Source organism: Odocoileus virginianus, chromosome 8, assembly GCF_023699985.2.
Source record: "Odocoileus virginianus isolate 20LAN1187 ecotype Illinois chromosome 8, Ovbor_1.2, whole genome shotgun sequence".
Classification (NCBI taxonomy): Eukaryota; Metazoa; Chordata; class Mammalia; order Artiodactyla; family Cervidae; genus Odocoileus; species Odocoileus virginianus.
Window position 1 is genome coordinate 38,475,704 of NC_069681.1, and position 16,345 is coordinate 38,492,048.

The 16,345-nt window shown below is 42.4% G+C and overlaps 1 protein-coding gene across 1 annotated transcript in view; it reads left to right on the forward strand.

Annotated features, from left to right (window-relative positions):
• The first annotated feature begins 8,888 nt into the window (after positions 1-8,888).
• LOC110127202 (ATP-binding cassette sub-family C member 4-like) overlaps positions 8,889-16,345 on the forward strand; it is a 107,697-nt gene continuing 100,240 nt past the window's right edge. Inside the window, exons 1-2 of the mRNA XM_070471120.1 lie at positions 8,889-9,082; positions 13,775-13,936. Coding sequence (XP_070327221.1) covers positions 8,889-9,082; positions 13,775-13,936 — 356 coding nt within the window. The remainder of the gene's footprint in view (positions 9,083-13,774; positions 13,937-16,345) is intronic.

Consider the following 16,345-nt stretch of genomic DNA (forward strand, 5'->3'; position numbering starts at 1 on the left):
TGAACTGCCTTTGCTAATGGATTTTAAGTTTCTTTACCTCTTAAGTGATCTGTTCTAGATTTATCTTTGAAATCTTTTGTTCACTTTGGCTAAGTGAATAAGTATTTTTTCACAGTGACTTATGTGATCCTACCTGACTGTTATAAACCCTTTTGATATTTATAAACAAACCTTTTTAAATAATTGACTTCTAGCTAACTTTGGGATCAGAGAAGGCAATGGCAATCCACTCCAGTACTCTTGCCTGGAAAATCCCATGGGTGGAGGGGTTTGGTGGGCTGCAGTCCATGGGGTCGCGAAGAGTCAGACACAACTGAGTGACTTCACTTTCACTTTTCACTTTCATGCATTGGAGAAGGAAATGGCAACCCACTCCAGTGTTCTTGCCTGGAGAATCCCAGGGACGGGGGAGCCTGGTGGGCTGCCATCTATGGGGGTCGCACAGAGTCGGACACGACTGAAGCGACTTAGCAGCAGCAGCAGCAGAGGTTCTTGGACCTTGCTTTGTTCTATTTGTGCAGGCTTTTTCCTTTCTTTGTCTTTTAGGCACCACTATTTTGGACTCCTTTTTCCTATTCTAACTACCTAACAATGGTATCATATAGAGTATTTTCATTATCCTATAAAGCCTCTATGCTCCATGTTCCACCTATTCATCCTTTACCCCCACATCCACCCTCTGGCAACCATAGAACTTTTTACAGTCTTCATAGTTTTGTCTTTTTGTCATATAGTTACATTATATATTATGTAGCCTTTTCAGACTGACTTCTTTAACTTAGTAGTAAGCATTAAGTTTCCTCTATGTCATTTCATGACGTGGTAGCTCAATTCTCTTTAGTGCTGAGTAATGCTCCATTGCCTGTATAAATCAGTTCATTTATCTATTCACCTACTGAAGGGTATCTTGGTTACTTCCAAGTTTGGTTAATTATGAGTAGGGCCACTATAGATATTTTAGACTTCCCTGGTAGCACAGACAGTAAATAATCTGTGTGCCCTGTGGGAGACCTGGGTTCAATCCTTGGGTTGGGTAGATCCCCTGGAGGAGGGCATGGCAACCCATTCCATTATTCTTGCCTGGAGAATCCCCATGGACAGAGGAGCCTGGCAGGCTACAGTCAGTGGGGTCACAAAGAATCAGATACAACTGAGTGACTAAGTACATATAGGAATTTCATAGATTTTAAAAAATTGATTCTTCTTCTTTCAAAATTTAACATATAATGAACCAGCTTACTTTCATTATGCATTCACCAGATGAAGAGGCACCTCCTTTCTTCCACTTCCTGTTCTCCCCATATTTACATTAGCGCATCATTGTTAAAATTAGCATATTGTGTTTTCTATTTGTTTGTTTTAAAGAATGCAGGAAAATGTAATAAAACACCCAAATGGATCTACAAAGAAGAACCATTACAACACAGAGATGGTTGTTTTATGGAAACTGAACATGTTTACCAATAGGCAGAGATGGATGGCAATGCTTGATAGTCAATTGTTAGATAAAATTCTAAATTTGAAATAAGAAAAGTGGTTTGAGGATAACAGAGAGAGGTTGTTATCTTATAGGACACACAGATGTGTGCTAGAAATATTCTGCCTGGCTGTTCTGATTAATAGTAAAGACTTAAGTCTTCTGGCTGTTGAAAAAATGGTAAATGATGTCCACATACACACGGGTTAGTGAAAAGGCTGGAAACTTTTGGCCTAGAATTTGTTCTCAATTTGGGGAGAATGAATCTTGGGATACAAACAAGTTATACTACAAACTTTGATTCTGAACTTTGTGTGGACACGTGATATGGAGTTAAATGTACCCTTATAGACCAGAATTCCATGGATAGAGGAGTCTGGTGGGGTTAGGGGTTGCAAAGAGTTGAACACAAATGAGTGACTAACACTCACATTTTCACTTTGCAGACCAGCTCATTTGAAGAGGTGGCACCTCAGGCTTTCTGACCAAAACTACCATCTTTGGGCCAGAAGCCAGCTGCACTTTCCCACTAGCCTCTTATCTAAAGTCACCACCTATCTTGTGTCCGTAGAAATAAAATGTACCACATCTGTAATTTTATTTTACTTTATTTTACTTATTTATCTATCTGTCTATTTTTTGGCCATGCTGCTTGGCTTGTGGGATCTTATTTCCCTGACCAGGGATTGAATCCAGGCCCTTGGCAATGAGAGTGTGGAGTCCTAACTACTGTACTGCCAGGAAATTCCCAACATCTGTAGTTTTAGAATTTGTAGTAGTCATGTTAAAATCTAAAATGAACAAGTGAAAGTAATATTAGTAAGATATTTTTATGTCCAAAAGTAATGTCAAAAGTAATATTGTTTCAACATGTAATCAGTATAAAAAATCATTAGTAAGACGAAAAGGGTTTTCTTCTCTCTTTGAAGTGCATAATGTATTTTATACATACAGCACACCTCAGTTTGGGCCAGATGCATCTGAAGTCTTCACAATCCTCCTTACTGTATTGGACAGTAAGCATTCATAGTATTAGTTAGGATTGTTATGGGTGCAAAGGAGTGAATATATTTTTTCAATAATTGGAAGGATGGTTCTTGTAGGTGTCTTAGTTTGGGTTCCCCAGAAACAGACCCTGAGACAAGGGTCTGAGTGGAAGTAGTTTATTTTGGGAGTGATCCCAGAAAAACACTTGGAGGGAGTGGAGAAGTGAGACAGAGAAGGGAAGATAGCCGATAAAAGTGTGTTACAAGTGAGTTAATGCTCAGACAACTGGACTCCTTCCTGCTTGATCACCCCGGGAGACAAAATTATTCCAACTGACAGGCAAGGTCACTGGGGCATTTATCTACCCACTCCCCATCCATCACTGATTGAGGTTGGAATCCAGGGGTTTTTCCTCATCTTGCATATGACCTCACTGCACTCCCACAGCTGAAAAAAGGCCCTTCAACAGAGAGTTGCAGATAAGCAGTGAGCTCTTTAGTCCTGGAGAAGAGTCAGAGGACTCAAGTTGGAAAGTGACAGCTTCTGCTCCAGCTGTTCATTGGAAGGACTGATGCTGAAGCTGAAGCTCCAGGGTGACCTTGGATGGTCCCACCGTCCAAGGAGGGATCCTATTAGTCTCAGGAGCCCCAGAGACTTCATGCCACCGAAACTCTCCTTTACACCACTCATCCTGTTCACTTATGTGTCTTTGGCTCCTGATTCAGTCTTGACACACAGTAGGTGTTTAATAAATTGTTGTTGATTGTATGACCTTTGGGTATCTGTTTGTACTTTCCAGCTCCTCTGTTTAAATGGTAAACATGACCACCAGCAGTTATGGATCATACCCTTATAACTCCTTCATCAGAAAAGAAAGTGAAGTTTTTCCTTTTCTGTGCATGCATGCATGTGAAGTTGCTTCAATTGTGTCTGACTTTTTGCAACCATATGAACCATAGCAAACCAGACTTCTCTGTCTATGGGATTCTCCAGGCAAGAATACTGGAGTGGATTGCCATGTCGTACTCCAGGGGATCTTCCTGACCCAGGGCTTAAAGTCGAGTCTGTTACATCTCCTGCATTGGCAGGAGGGTTCTTTACCACTAGCGCCACCTGGGAAGCCATCTTCCTGGTGCAGCCAAATAAGAACAAATAAGAACAACAAGAACAGCAACAAAAACATTCTCAAGGAAGAAAGCCAGTTGGCCTGGCATAGAAGTTATACCTCTTATAACAGATATGAGGTTATACCTGTGCCGAGCCCTTTGGATACAGACATGGCATATTATGATTGTCTAGATTTAATTTGGATGTCCACTTCTGAGGTTAGAGAGGAGGTTAGAGAGGTGGTTATTCAGTCACTCAGTTGTGTCCAACTCTTTTCGACCCCATGGACTGCAGCAGGCCAGGCTTGCCTGTCCTTCACCATCTCCTGGAGCTTGCTCAAACTCATGTCCATTGAGTTGGTAATGGCATCCAATGATCTTTTTTCTGTTGTTCCTTTATCCTTCTGCCTTCGATCTTTTTCAGCATCAGTGTCTTTTCCAATGAATGAGTCAGTTCTTCACATGATGTGGTCAAAGTATTGGAGCTCCAGCTTCAGCATCAGTCCTTCCAATGAACATTTAGGATTGATTTCCTTTAGAACTGACTGGTTTGATCTCCTTGCAGTCTAAGGGACTTTCAAGAATCTTTCACAGTACCTTAGTTCAAAAGCATCAATTCTTCAGCACTCAGCTTTCTTTATGGTCCAACTCTCACATCCATACATGACTACTGGAAAAATCATAGCTTTGACTAGATGGACTTTTGTTGGCAAAGTAATGTCCCTGCTTTTTAATATGCTGTCTAGGTTTATCATAACTTTGCTTCCAAGGAACAAACATCTTTTAACTTTCTGGCTGCAGTCACCATCTGCAGTGATTTTGGTGCCCAAGAAAATAAATTCTGTCACTGTCTTCATTGTTTCCCCATCTATTTGCCATGAAGTGCTGGAACTGGATGCCTTGATCTTTGTTTTTTTTAATGTTGAGTTTTAAGCCAGCTTTTTTCACTCTTCTCTTTCACTTTCATCAAGAGGCTCCTCAGTTCCTCTTTGCTATCTGACATAAGGGTGGTGTCATCTGCATATGTGAGGTTATTGATATTTTTCCCGGCAATCCTGATTCTAACTTGTGCTTTATCCAGCCCTGCATTTCACAATATGTACTCTGCATATTAGTTAAATAAGCAGAGTGACAGTATACAGCCTTGACATACTCCTTTCCCAATCTGGAAGCAGTCCATTGTTCCATGTCCAGTTCTAACTGTTGCTTCTTGACCTGCATACAAGTTTCTCAGGAAGCAGGTAAAGTGGGCTGGTGTTCCCATCTCTTTAAGAGTTTTCCAGTTTGTTGTGATCCACACAGTCAAAGGCTTTAGCATAGTCAGCGAAGCAGAAGTAGCTGTTTTTCTGGAATTCCCTTGCTTATTCTATGACCCATAGGGTGTTGGCAATTTGGTCTCTGGTTCCTCTGCCTTTTCTAAATCCAGCTTGAGCATCTGCAAGTTCTCAGTTCACATACTGTTGAAGCCTAGCTTGGAGAATTTTGAGCATTACTTTGCTATTGTGTGAAATGAGTGCATTTGTGCAGTAATTTGAACATTCTTTGTACTAGAAGGTGGAGTGACAGAGAAATTGTCACCATATTCAGAACTGTGGATACTCACTGGAGCATGTAGATTGTGAATGCCATTTGTCCTATATGTCTTGATAGAAAAAATGCTTGAGGACCAGCACTATCTTTGTTGAACTAGTTTAGTACTGCTCTTATACTTCCTACAGATTTAACACTTTATGCTAAAACAAAACAAAACAAAAAACAACAGTTTATGCTTTGACTATTTGATGGAGGTGCTATTAACCATTAATAATTTATAGTTTGCATAGTTACAATTTCAGAGAATTAAATGGCAACCCACTCCAGTATTCTTGCCTAGAGAATCCCATGGACAGAGGAGCCTGGTAGGGTGCTGCCCATAGGGTCACACAGAACCAGACACCACTGAAGCAACATAGCAGCAGCAGCAGCAGTTACAGTTTGCATCATGTGTCCCTGGGGTTTATCTGGGAATGAATCATCAAGTCCAACAAGATTGAATCTCTCCTTAGATGCTGTCTCATTATCCTCACTTGAGTCAATGGTGGCTGCATTAACTCAACATCATATTTTCAATGTTTATCCATGTTGTAGCATGCATCAGTATGTCTATCTATTTTATAAAATGCCAGATAATACCCCACTGCCTATAATACCATGTTTCATTTATCAGTTGATGTACCCTTGATTCCCTCTACCCCCAACTCATTTTTTAGTTTTATGAGTAATGCTGTCATAACATTTGTATGTACATTTTTATGTAGACATGTGTTTCATTTATTTTGGGTAGATATCTAGGAGTAGAATTGTGGGTTTATATGGAAACTTTGTAGCTGTATCATTTTACATTTCCACCAGCAATGTATGAAGGTTCCAGTTTCTCCACATCCTCTTCAACGCTTATTAATATCTTTTCAGTTATAGTACTGAACCATTTAAGATCAAGAAACAAGTACATATAGAGACCTTCTGACATCTTTCTTATGTTTGTGTGTTCTATACATGGTTTAGTGGTCATGTACCTATAAAACATTCACTAAACATTTGCTGAATGAATTAAAAAATAAAATTTTTTGTATGTTGCCTTAGGTTTTAGATTTTACAAAGTGCACCTTCCCCAAACAGTGACCATCCACCAGTGAGACAGACCACACTGGACTTGGACTTGAGTCCAAGTGAGGATTTGTCATTTATTGAGTCTATGACTTTGGAGAAGTGCTGTCCTTGAGTCTCATCTTTCTCATTTTTGTCAAATAGGGATAATAATGCCTTCTTGAATATGACATTATTAGAGTTAAAAATGATGGAAGTTCCCCAGAAATGCACATACTTGTGTTCTATAACATATGTCACTGTTATTCTGCTAGGCCTTGAGCACATGATTAAAGAAATCATAAAGCAGTCTTTTTCTCCCCATAACCCCCTTTCCCAATCTAATAGGGCAGCAAAATGCTTACAGAGGTCCCCTGGACAGATCAACATGTGAGCTGCCAAAAGCCTATCCCCAATAATAGCATTCAGTCATCTTCTAAAATCATTGGAGCTCTTCTAATCTTCTGTTTCCTTTCCTTAGGTCTTGCAGCTCTACATACATAATCTGTGCTAAATCCTGCTGTTGGTGGAGGTCAAACGCTTGGGCACCCCTTGTGTTATCCAACCCAAGTTCCTGTGCTTGAGGTAAAGTGAGGCCAAACAAACCAAAATGTTGGAGTTTGAAGCAGAGAAAGGTTTATTGAAAAGATTAAGCAAAGAGTACAGGCAGCTCATGCTATAAAGACCAGAGCTCTCTGATGGATTTAAGGGGATAATTTTAAAAGGCAAGGTAAAAAAAGAGACTCAGATGTATAGAACAGACTTGTGGACTCTGTGGGAGAAGGTGAGGGTGGGATGTTTCAAGAGAACAGCATCGAAACATGTATATTATCTAGGGTGAAACAGATCACCAGCCCAGGTTGGATGCATGAGACAAGTGCTCGGGCCTGGTACACTGGGAAGACCCAGAGGGACTGGGTGGAGAGGGAGGTGGGAGGGGGAACTGGGATGGGAAATACATGTAAATCCATGGCTAATTCATTTCAATGTATGACAAAAACCACTGCAATGTTGTAAAGTAATTAGCCTCCAACTAATAAAAATAAATGGAAAAAAAGAAAAGAAAAGACCAATATTCACATTAAAAAATAAATAAATAAATAAAAGGCAAGGTAAAGGAGAAAGTCCAGTGTATGTGATCAACCGTTGCATTATTTTCTGATTGGTTGATGGTGAGGTAACAGGGTGGTGTCACAGGGTTTTACATCATCAGTCCTTAGGCTCTAGCTGGTATGGGGGCTCCCTGCTTGTGGCCATCACACAGTTAACTTCTTCCATCTGGTGGGGTTTTTAGTATCTGCAGAATAACTCAGGAATGTAAATTTGATATTGTTATCTATTAATATGTCCTTCACGGAGGAACTATAGATTCTGTGACTGTTGCATGGCTTATCTAGTGTTTAATTTTGTTTTTAAACTACACGTTCACATTCTTTCAGTCTTTTAAAAAAATAGTCTTATTTCTTTTTGGCTATGCTGGGTCTTCATTGCTGCACAGGCTTTTCTCTAATTGCAGCAAGCAGAGGGCTCCTCTTGATTGCAGCTAAGCAGACTTCTCATTGCACTGGCTTCTCTTGCTGTGGAGCACGGGCTCTAGGGCATGCAGGTTTCAATAGCTGTGGCAGGTGGGTTCAGTAGTTGCGTGCTCCCAGATTCTAGAGCATAGGCTCAAGAGTTGTGGCCCCCAGGGTTAGTTATTTCAAGGCATATGGGATCTTCCCCGACCAGGGATCCAACCTGTGTCTTCTGCATTAGCAGGCAGATTCTTTACCACTGAGCCACCAGGGAAGCCCCAATCATCATTTTTTTTTTTCTTGTTTCTTTTTTTTTTTTCCATTTATTTTTGTTAGTTGGAGGCTAATTACTTTACAATATTGTAGTGGGTTTTGCCATACATTGACATGAATCAGCCATGGAGTTACATGTGTTCCCCATCCCTATCCCCGCTCCCACCTCCCTCTCCATCCCATCCCTCTGGGTCTTCCCAGTGCACCAGCTCTGAGCACTTGTCTCATGCATCCAACACCCCAATCATCAATTCTTGAGCCACCTCTTGTAATTCAGAGGAGACGTGGAGACTAAAGCTTTTCTACAAAAAAAGAAGCAGGCAGAGGGCATGAGGTGATGTGCTCCATCCCAGGAAGGCCTCCCAGGGTCCTGCTCCATTAGAGTTGGAGAACTTCCCACAGCGCCCTTCTTTGGTCCTGATGAGGGCAGAGTGCCCAGAAGGCGGGGTGCTATCTCCTTCGGCCAGCTCTCTCCTGGTCTCTCCACAGCTGACAGGCGTTTCTGAGCAGATGTGGCTGATAGAGTTGATACCTCCCTTCTCCACCTTCCGGTGGGTGCCTGGGCTCATAGCTCGCACTTCGGCAGAGTCTGCAGCCAGGTGCCTGAACGCGGGCGCCCTGGTGCAGGACTCAGTGCAGCACCGTCCTACCCGCCTCCATCAGCTGCTCCAGCATCCTCTCCGCGCACCTGCGTGTGGCTCCAGTCTGGCCACCCCTTCGTCCCGCTATCCGCACCGCTCCCCACTCAGAACTCCAGGCGGTGGTGGCAGAGGCGCCTAGAGGGTGGTCCAGAAGGCTGGGACCAGGCAAGAGATGGCGCACCAATTCCAGGGTCAGCTGGTTCCAGGGTACCGCCTAGCAGACTGGCGCTGTGTTTGAGCCTCCAGCATCCCCGTCTGCGCCACCATGAGCAGTCCGAGCAACTCCCCTGCCAAAGCGGCGCCCGCGCCCCAGTCCGCGCCGGGCCCTGAGTCCACGCCGGAACCCTCGCCGATCCCCGCGCCCTCGCCCGTGGCCGCCGGCAAGATGCACTTGGTGTACCCGGAGGAGAATCCCAACCCGCTGCTGCACTCGAACTTCTGCTCCCGCCTGTTTCTCTGGTGAGCGCCCCGTCTGAGCTGTGACCCGCCCGCCACAGGCACCTTTCAGTGACCAAGGGGAGAGGCAGGGCGAGGGAGCATTTTCCGCGGGCGTCCAGGCAGCTGGTGGAGCCTCCCTACTCCGGCCGCGTGGCCCCCGCCTGCGCCTGGGCTTGAGAAGTAAGGAGTGAGGGGAAGTCCTGGGCGTAGGAGCGGGACCCAGAAACCTGGTATCCGGAGCGCAGGATCTCCCTGCCTGGCCTCTCGCTGCTCCAGCATCCCCCAGGGCCCTGGAGCCCAGAGAGCAGGAGGCAGGGAGGTTAAAAACCCGGGTTGCCCCCGGGGGAGTCGCCGCCCAAACGGAGAACGAATTGGATCCCCTACGTTCCACCTTTAGCGGGGTTTCCCCAGTACAGCTCAGGATTCCTAGTTCTAAACTAATTTGCACCCTCCCCCCCCCCACCCCCAAGCAAGCAGTTTACGAACAGCTTCCTTTATCTAATTAGTGCCCTGCCATTAGCTGTCTTTGCCATCTTCCAGTGATGTCCCCACCATTTCTCATGTAACTTAGGTGTCGCCTGGGTTCCAGCTGCACTGGGCTCTGTCTGTCCCAGGGTCTATGACCAAGTCTTTCTTTCCCTCCCTCCCTCTCTTCCTGTGTGGCTCACACTGCATGTCCTGGTACCTAGTTGTGACAAATTTCATGTATGTAAAAAAAACTCTATTGTTTTTTGTTTAATGAATGGGGACCCTGTTCTTGAACATGTTTTGCTTTTGCCTGGGATATACAGCTTGGAGTAGAGTGTGCATTTGATTACAGCCCCTTTCCCTGTTGCAAATATTTCTGCTTTCACCTTTGAGGACCACTTGGGGGATAAGGTCACTGAAGGCTGTGGGGTCTTATCCAGATCTTTAGCCTTTGGAGAAGAGGTGAAAGGTCTTGATGCAGGTGGTTCTACCCAGGAGTCATTTGGTCCTGAAACCACTCACGGGTCCCTAAGATGGGAGAAAACACACACAGATGAAAAATAGCACAGAGAGGTGTAAGAAAGTTTTCCCTCTGGTAACTGGGACTACTAACTAGCTTTGCCTGAACCTTTGGGTTTTAATTGCTCTTGGATGATAATTAGATTTTTTTGTTCCTAGACCCTAACCCATTCATATTTCCCATAAATTCTGACATTGCCTTTTTTAAGGGGAAGGTATAGGGGATCCTCATGGGATGGGACCACTGTACTTATCTTGATGGTAGTGTGTTCAGTGTGTGTAGCTACATCTCTTAGCCATTTGGCAGCCCTTAAGGCAAGAGAGGCCTAGAAGTAGGAGTGTAGGGATGGTTACTGTGAATAATAACAAAATAGACATGTCTCCTTAACTTCTGCAGGACAGGGGACTCTCTGGGCATGTTCTGTTTGTAGATTTGCAAAATTGTGTGTGTGTATGTGTGGAAATGGAAAAGTGAAGACTCCTCATTGATTTGGGTAGCCACCTATTTCCAGTTTTCCTGCTGGAGGGGAAAGACCTAGTACCTCTTACCTCACACCTGAAGGCACTGAAGCAGAGAGGCTGAGTAAATTGCCTACATCACACAGCTAGTAAGTGGTGGAGTTGGATCTCAAACCAAGCCATCTGTCTCCCAAGCCTGTGTTATCCTGTATGTAACTACTGTACTGAGCTGCTTTTATGGGCACTTGTTCTTAAATGCAGGGAGAAGGCAATTCCAAACACGTCTTTGGTGTTGTTGGCAGGAGTTTTTCAAAGTTCTTAAAGTTCTTACTGTTGGAGATGATGCATGTGAAACATTCTATAATCAAGCTTTAGGACAGCTGTTGTCAGAATCTGGCTCTCAGACCGGCAGCATCCTTGTCACCTGGGAACTTGTTAGAAATGAAATTCCCCACTGCACTCCTTCTAGACCAGTTCTGTAAAGTTAGAAACTCTGGGGATGAGATTAAACAAGCTCCAGGTGATTCTGATGAAGGTAGAGGCTGGCTTCTGCTTTAAGTCATTCCTCCCATTGGCATTGTTACTTCACTATCAACTTTTTTAAAGGGGTTTAGACTTTGTGAAGTTGGTTGTTGACCATTATTGCCATCTTGTATGTAAAGTCTGAAGTACCCTCATGATTTCCTTGTGTTCCCCACTTGCTGACCTGGGAAAGTGGAAATGAGTCCAGCCAGAAGATGCCACCCAGAGACAAGACCCAACTTGTAGAGAAAAACCTAGTTTTCATCTTCTCATTGGGTATTTGTTGTTTTTTTTTTTTCCCCCTCAAATTTCATCAGCTTTCTAAACTTGTAAGTGATGCCAGTAACTATCTTACCGATTTTATACAAATGGCCTCACTGGGGTTTTAGTGTTTTCACAACACAGTTTAGAGTTAGAGTCTAAGAGAAGTCGACATTATAGCTAATGGTGGTACTTGTGGATTTTTTAAAGTGCTAAACATTCTTCTATTTCTGTAAGACATTTAAAGCTATAGAAGAAAGTAGGATTTATTTCTGTTACCATATAGATTTGCTGATATTTTGGTTGTTTCTTAATCTTTCCTCCAGAACTCTTTTTGTATACCTGTGCACATGCATGCATCTTTTCTATAAAACTAGTTTTGAATCTTGACTCCTTAATTTTCTGTGTTTAACATTTATTTATGACATTAAGTTATGTTCAGAGCATGGTATTTAATTTTCATTTATGCAACCTTGTACTTCAGTTTAATATATCTTATTGCTAATTATGATATGCATATCCATGAACATGTAATGTGGTATATCTTTCCTTTTTCTATAGTCCTAGTGATAGGATGACTGGTGAAAGGTTGAATTGTTTTCCACAATGTTCAGATCAATTTACCCTCTTCTATTTTTTTTTTTTTTTTTTTATGCCACATTGCTCTGCATGTGGAATCTAAGTTTCTGACTAGTAATAGAATCCAGGCTCTTGGCTGTGAAAGCTCTGAGTCTTATATCTGGACCGCTAGGGAACTGCCCAGTTTGCCCTCACAGTAGCTCTTAGTGTGCCTATTTTATTGCCAACTTTGAGTACATGAATTACGTTTTTCCAAGGTCTACAGTTTAAAAAAATGTGAAACAATTTTAATTTGAATTTATTGATCTGTAGAGATGGAACTTTTTTTGTAAACATTTACATCTATTGACCATTTATTTGTGTTTCTTTGAATTGTCTATTAATAGATTTTTTTCTCTCTGAGGCATTTACATTTTGAAATAATTTTCAATAATGCTTGTAATATTTTTCCAGATTTTCATTTGTCCTTTACTTTAGAGCTATCATTATTTATGTTGGTTTCTTCTGTTGCTTTTTAACCTTTTTTAAATTCCAGCATCATCTGCCTCTCTGTAAACATTTTATTTCAGCATTTTTGGTTCATTTCTAAGAATAAAGGCAGCTAAAATTTCTTTTAGTATTTGATAAAAGATAGTCCTCCTCCTTTTTTCTGAAACAGCTCATCTTCCCATCATGTTTTTTTGACTAATTCTTCTTTGTCCCCACTATTGGAAATAAGTTTTGTAGTTTATGAACTGTGTCCGGTCAGGGACTAGACTGTCCAGTCTGCTGAGACTCTCCCTGGTGATGTCCCCGCTGTCCTCACTGTAGCCTCTGGGGTGAGCTCTGCATTTCTCTCCCACCCTCATCCCAGAGGCCAGCAGGTTGGTGTGAGTGCAGGACCTGTCCCCCAGAGATGAGGGCTGAGTAGGGTCTTGGACCAGATGCGCTTGACCCTTCAGGGAGTGATTAAATCCTTGTTCCCCTGACACTGGCCACGTTTCAGTCAGTGAACTGTCTCCTTGTAAAGGGAGTGTGGATGTGGAAACTGCCACTGGTGTCAATACAGACTGTCCAGAGACTCTTGTCAGAGAAGCTGATAACATGAGGGTGGATATGAACTGGCTGAGGGCTGAGACGGTTTAGGGAGGTTGGTCCTGTTAGGCTGTCAGTAACTATCAACCTTGAAAGCATAGAAATGTTTAATATCAAGCCAGGATTCTTGGCACCGTTTTCAGAATACCACTTGTATGAATCTTGTTGCTCTTCATTAACGGTCAGAAATCCACATGTTGTTGATGGAGGCTGAGTGAGCTCTCCAGGGCTCTTTTTCTGCCCTTGACCTGTTCCCCTTTCCTAAGCATTTAGTTTGATGAGTTTTGGTAACTTTATACAATAACTACAGCCCCCAGCAAGATGTAGAACATCCCAAAGGTATATTCAAATTCACTACCATGTCTTTAAGGCAAAATAAAAAGCCTAACATATTCAAGTTTATCTCCTATAGTTTATTCTTGATCCTTTTGGTCTTTATGGTTCTGCATCTGGTCAGCCTGAGAGGTGTTAGCTAGTGTCCATTCAGATGTGTCAAGTGGATAATTTGCCTTTCTGAATTGTCCAAGGGTCCCCTGATCATGTTGACTCCCTTTCCTCTGTTGCCTTGACTATCAGATATTTCTCCAGCAAAGATGGCTTTATTCAGGATCAGCAGATAATCGCGGTTCCATATCTGCAACCAGAGTGAGCCATGTACAAGTCCCCAAAGGGCAAGGGATGAAGAACACCTTTATAGAAGGGAAAAGGAAGTTGGGAAGACTGTCAAAAAAAGCGTCCATGGCTTTTCATTGGCTGAGTCCTTGCCAGGAAAGAAAAGGACTCTCTTCTTCCTGTTGGACTCTGGTATTGTTGTAACCTCGTCTATCAAAGTTATCAGAGGCTTTCTACTGGGGACCACGTGGGATTACTGGAGAGCACGGTCGGGGGTGACAGCTTCCGTTTGCCTGACAGGACTTTGTTCAGAGCATCAGTGATCCTCTCAGAGGACCCCCTCAGCAGCTTTGGGAAGTGTTACCTCCACATGTTCCCCCTGTTTGTCAGAGGCCAATACTGAGAGCTTATGTGGCTAGTTCAAGTTCTCACAACCAGAAAGCTGTGATCTAGACTTTAACACAGCAAGATTTCACACCTGAGGTGTATTGAATATATGAGAATTTTTTTCTCATTTAATTTTAAAAAATAGTAATGCACATAACATAAAATTTACCATCCGAATTATTTTTAAGCATTTGGTTCAGTGTTAAGTACATTCACATTATTGTGCAACCAGTTTCCAGAACTCTTTTCATCTTGCATCAGTATGTCATTAAACACTAATTCCCCACTCCCCTTTCCCTTAACCCCTGACAACCACATGGTCACTTTGTTTCTTTCTGAATTTGACTGTTCTCAGCACCTTTATGAAAGTGGAATCATACAGCGTTTGCCCTTTGTGACTGCAGTGTTTTACAACTCCACCATCAGTGTGCAAGGGTTCCAATTTCTCCATATCCTTGCCAAACATTCTTTTGTTGCTTGTCTTCCCCCCTTCTCCCATTCTCCTTCCTCTTCCCCACCTTGTCCCCCCTCCTTCCTTCCTTCACCTCTTCTTTCTACCTCGCCCTCCTCCTCCTCCTACTTCACCCCTCCTAATATGTGTGAAGTGGTGTCTCATTGTGATTTTGATTTGCATTTCCCTAAGGATTCAGGTGGCCTAGTAAAGAACATGCCTGCCAATGCAGGAGACATAAGAGATATGGGTCCAATCCCTGGGGTCAGGAAGATCCCCTGGAGAAGAGCATGGAAACCCACGCCAGTATTCTTGCCTGCAGAATCCCATGGACAGAGGAGCCTGGTGGGCTACAGTCTATAGGGTCACACAGAGTCAGACACGACTAAAGCGACTTAACACACACAAGGATTTGTGATGTTAAGTATCTTTTTCTCTGCAAGGAAACCTTTTTTTTTTTCAAGCTTTGTCTGCTTTATTTCACTACATGAAATTAAGCAATAAGGCAAAACAGTAACCTGTCATTCATAAAGACCAAGCAGTGCCTCTCATTCCCAAAAGGGACCAAGAAGGATTTCTTACAAATATGCATGACATTTAACTCATTAAGCCTACAAACAGTCTGAACAAAAGAAAACTCGGGTGCACAGATCAAATTACAAATTCAAATTAACCATTAAGTTCCCCAAATTGTAGTTTCTATGCTAATGACATCGAATTGGTCTTTAGTGGCCCACACTGACTATAAAAATCTGCAGGCAGACTTTTAAAGAGGGTCTTTCAGAGTAAGTCCTGCTGCTAATTGTCTGAGTATTTCCTATAGGGAATAACTGTAGGATGAATGACCCAGGTGTTTCAAATCTGTTAAGTGCTTAAAACACAGAGACAAATGCTTTTGTTTTAGAAGGAAATTTAGAGCAACAGATATTAAGGGTCATGGTGATGCTCACCTGGATTGGAAAATTGAAGTAGCGGACAGTTGAGGCCCTGGGTCCTCAGTGCTTGGGTCCAATCTTCAGACTCCTGGACCGGAGTTCTTTAGAGGTGCCAAGCTACCAGGGTTAGCAAAATCTGAAATTCACTCTCTCTTATTCCTTCTTTAATAGTTCATAGACATTCATTTACTTAAAAAATAATTCTTAAACATCTCCTCTATATCCATATTGTACTAGAAATAATGCAATAAATAGAAACATGATCTCTGCTCATGGGTTATTATTGTCTGGCTTTGGAAATTTCCTTACCCAGTAAAATAGTGTTAATCCTTGGGCTATTTCTGCATATTATTAACATGTAACTAATACATAATCAATTTGAATAGGGTTTGAAGGAATCCTCTATACAGTTACTGTTTTTCATTTTATGAAGTGGAGTGAAAGTTGCTTAGTCATGTCCAACTCTTTGCAATCCCATGGAGTATATAGTCCATGGAATTCTCCAGGCCAGAATAACAGAGTGGGTAGCTGTTCCCTCCTCCAGGGGATCTTCCCAACCTAGGGATCCCTCATTGCAGGGATGCTTTACCAGCTGAGCCATCAGGGAAGCCCATTTCATTTTATAGTTAATAAGTAATTTGCAGAAAGGTAATTTGAGGTTATATAAATACCGCATTGCACATCAAACTTTCAACCACTCGGTTTAGCTTCCATTGATAATTTTCTAACTCCATTGTTCATTCTATGTTTATTTGCATTCTTGAATGCAAGAGCTTTCCCTTCTCTCATGTTTATGTAGCAGTATGGATTCATGGATCCTTTTGTTATTTAATGGATTGTGATTCATTGCCATTTATTTTGATGCCTAAAGAATCCCAGATTTGTTTAGCAAGAGCCATTCAAGCTGGCTTCTCTGTCCTTCCTACACATCTTCATAATTCCTTAAGTGCTTCCTGATTTTATGGTGCAAGTTGTCCAGGTCCATCTTCTACTTTCTCTGCCTGTTATTCTCAGCCT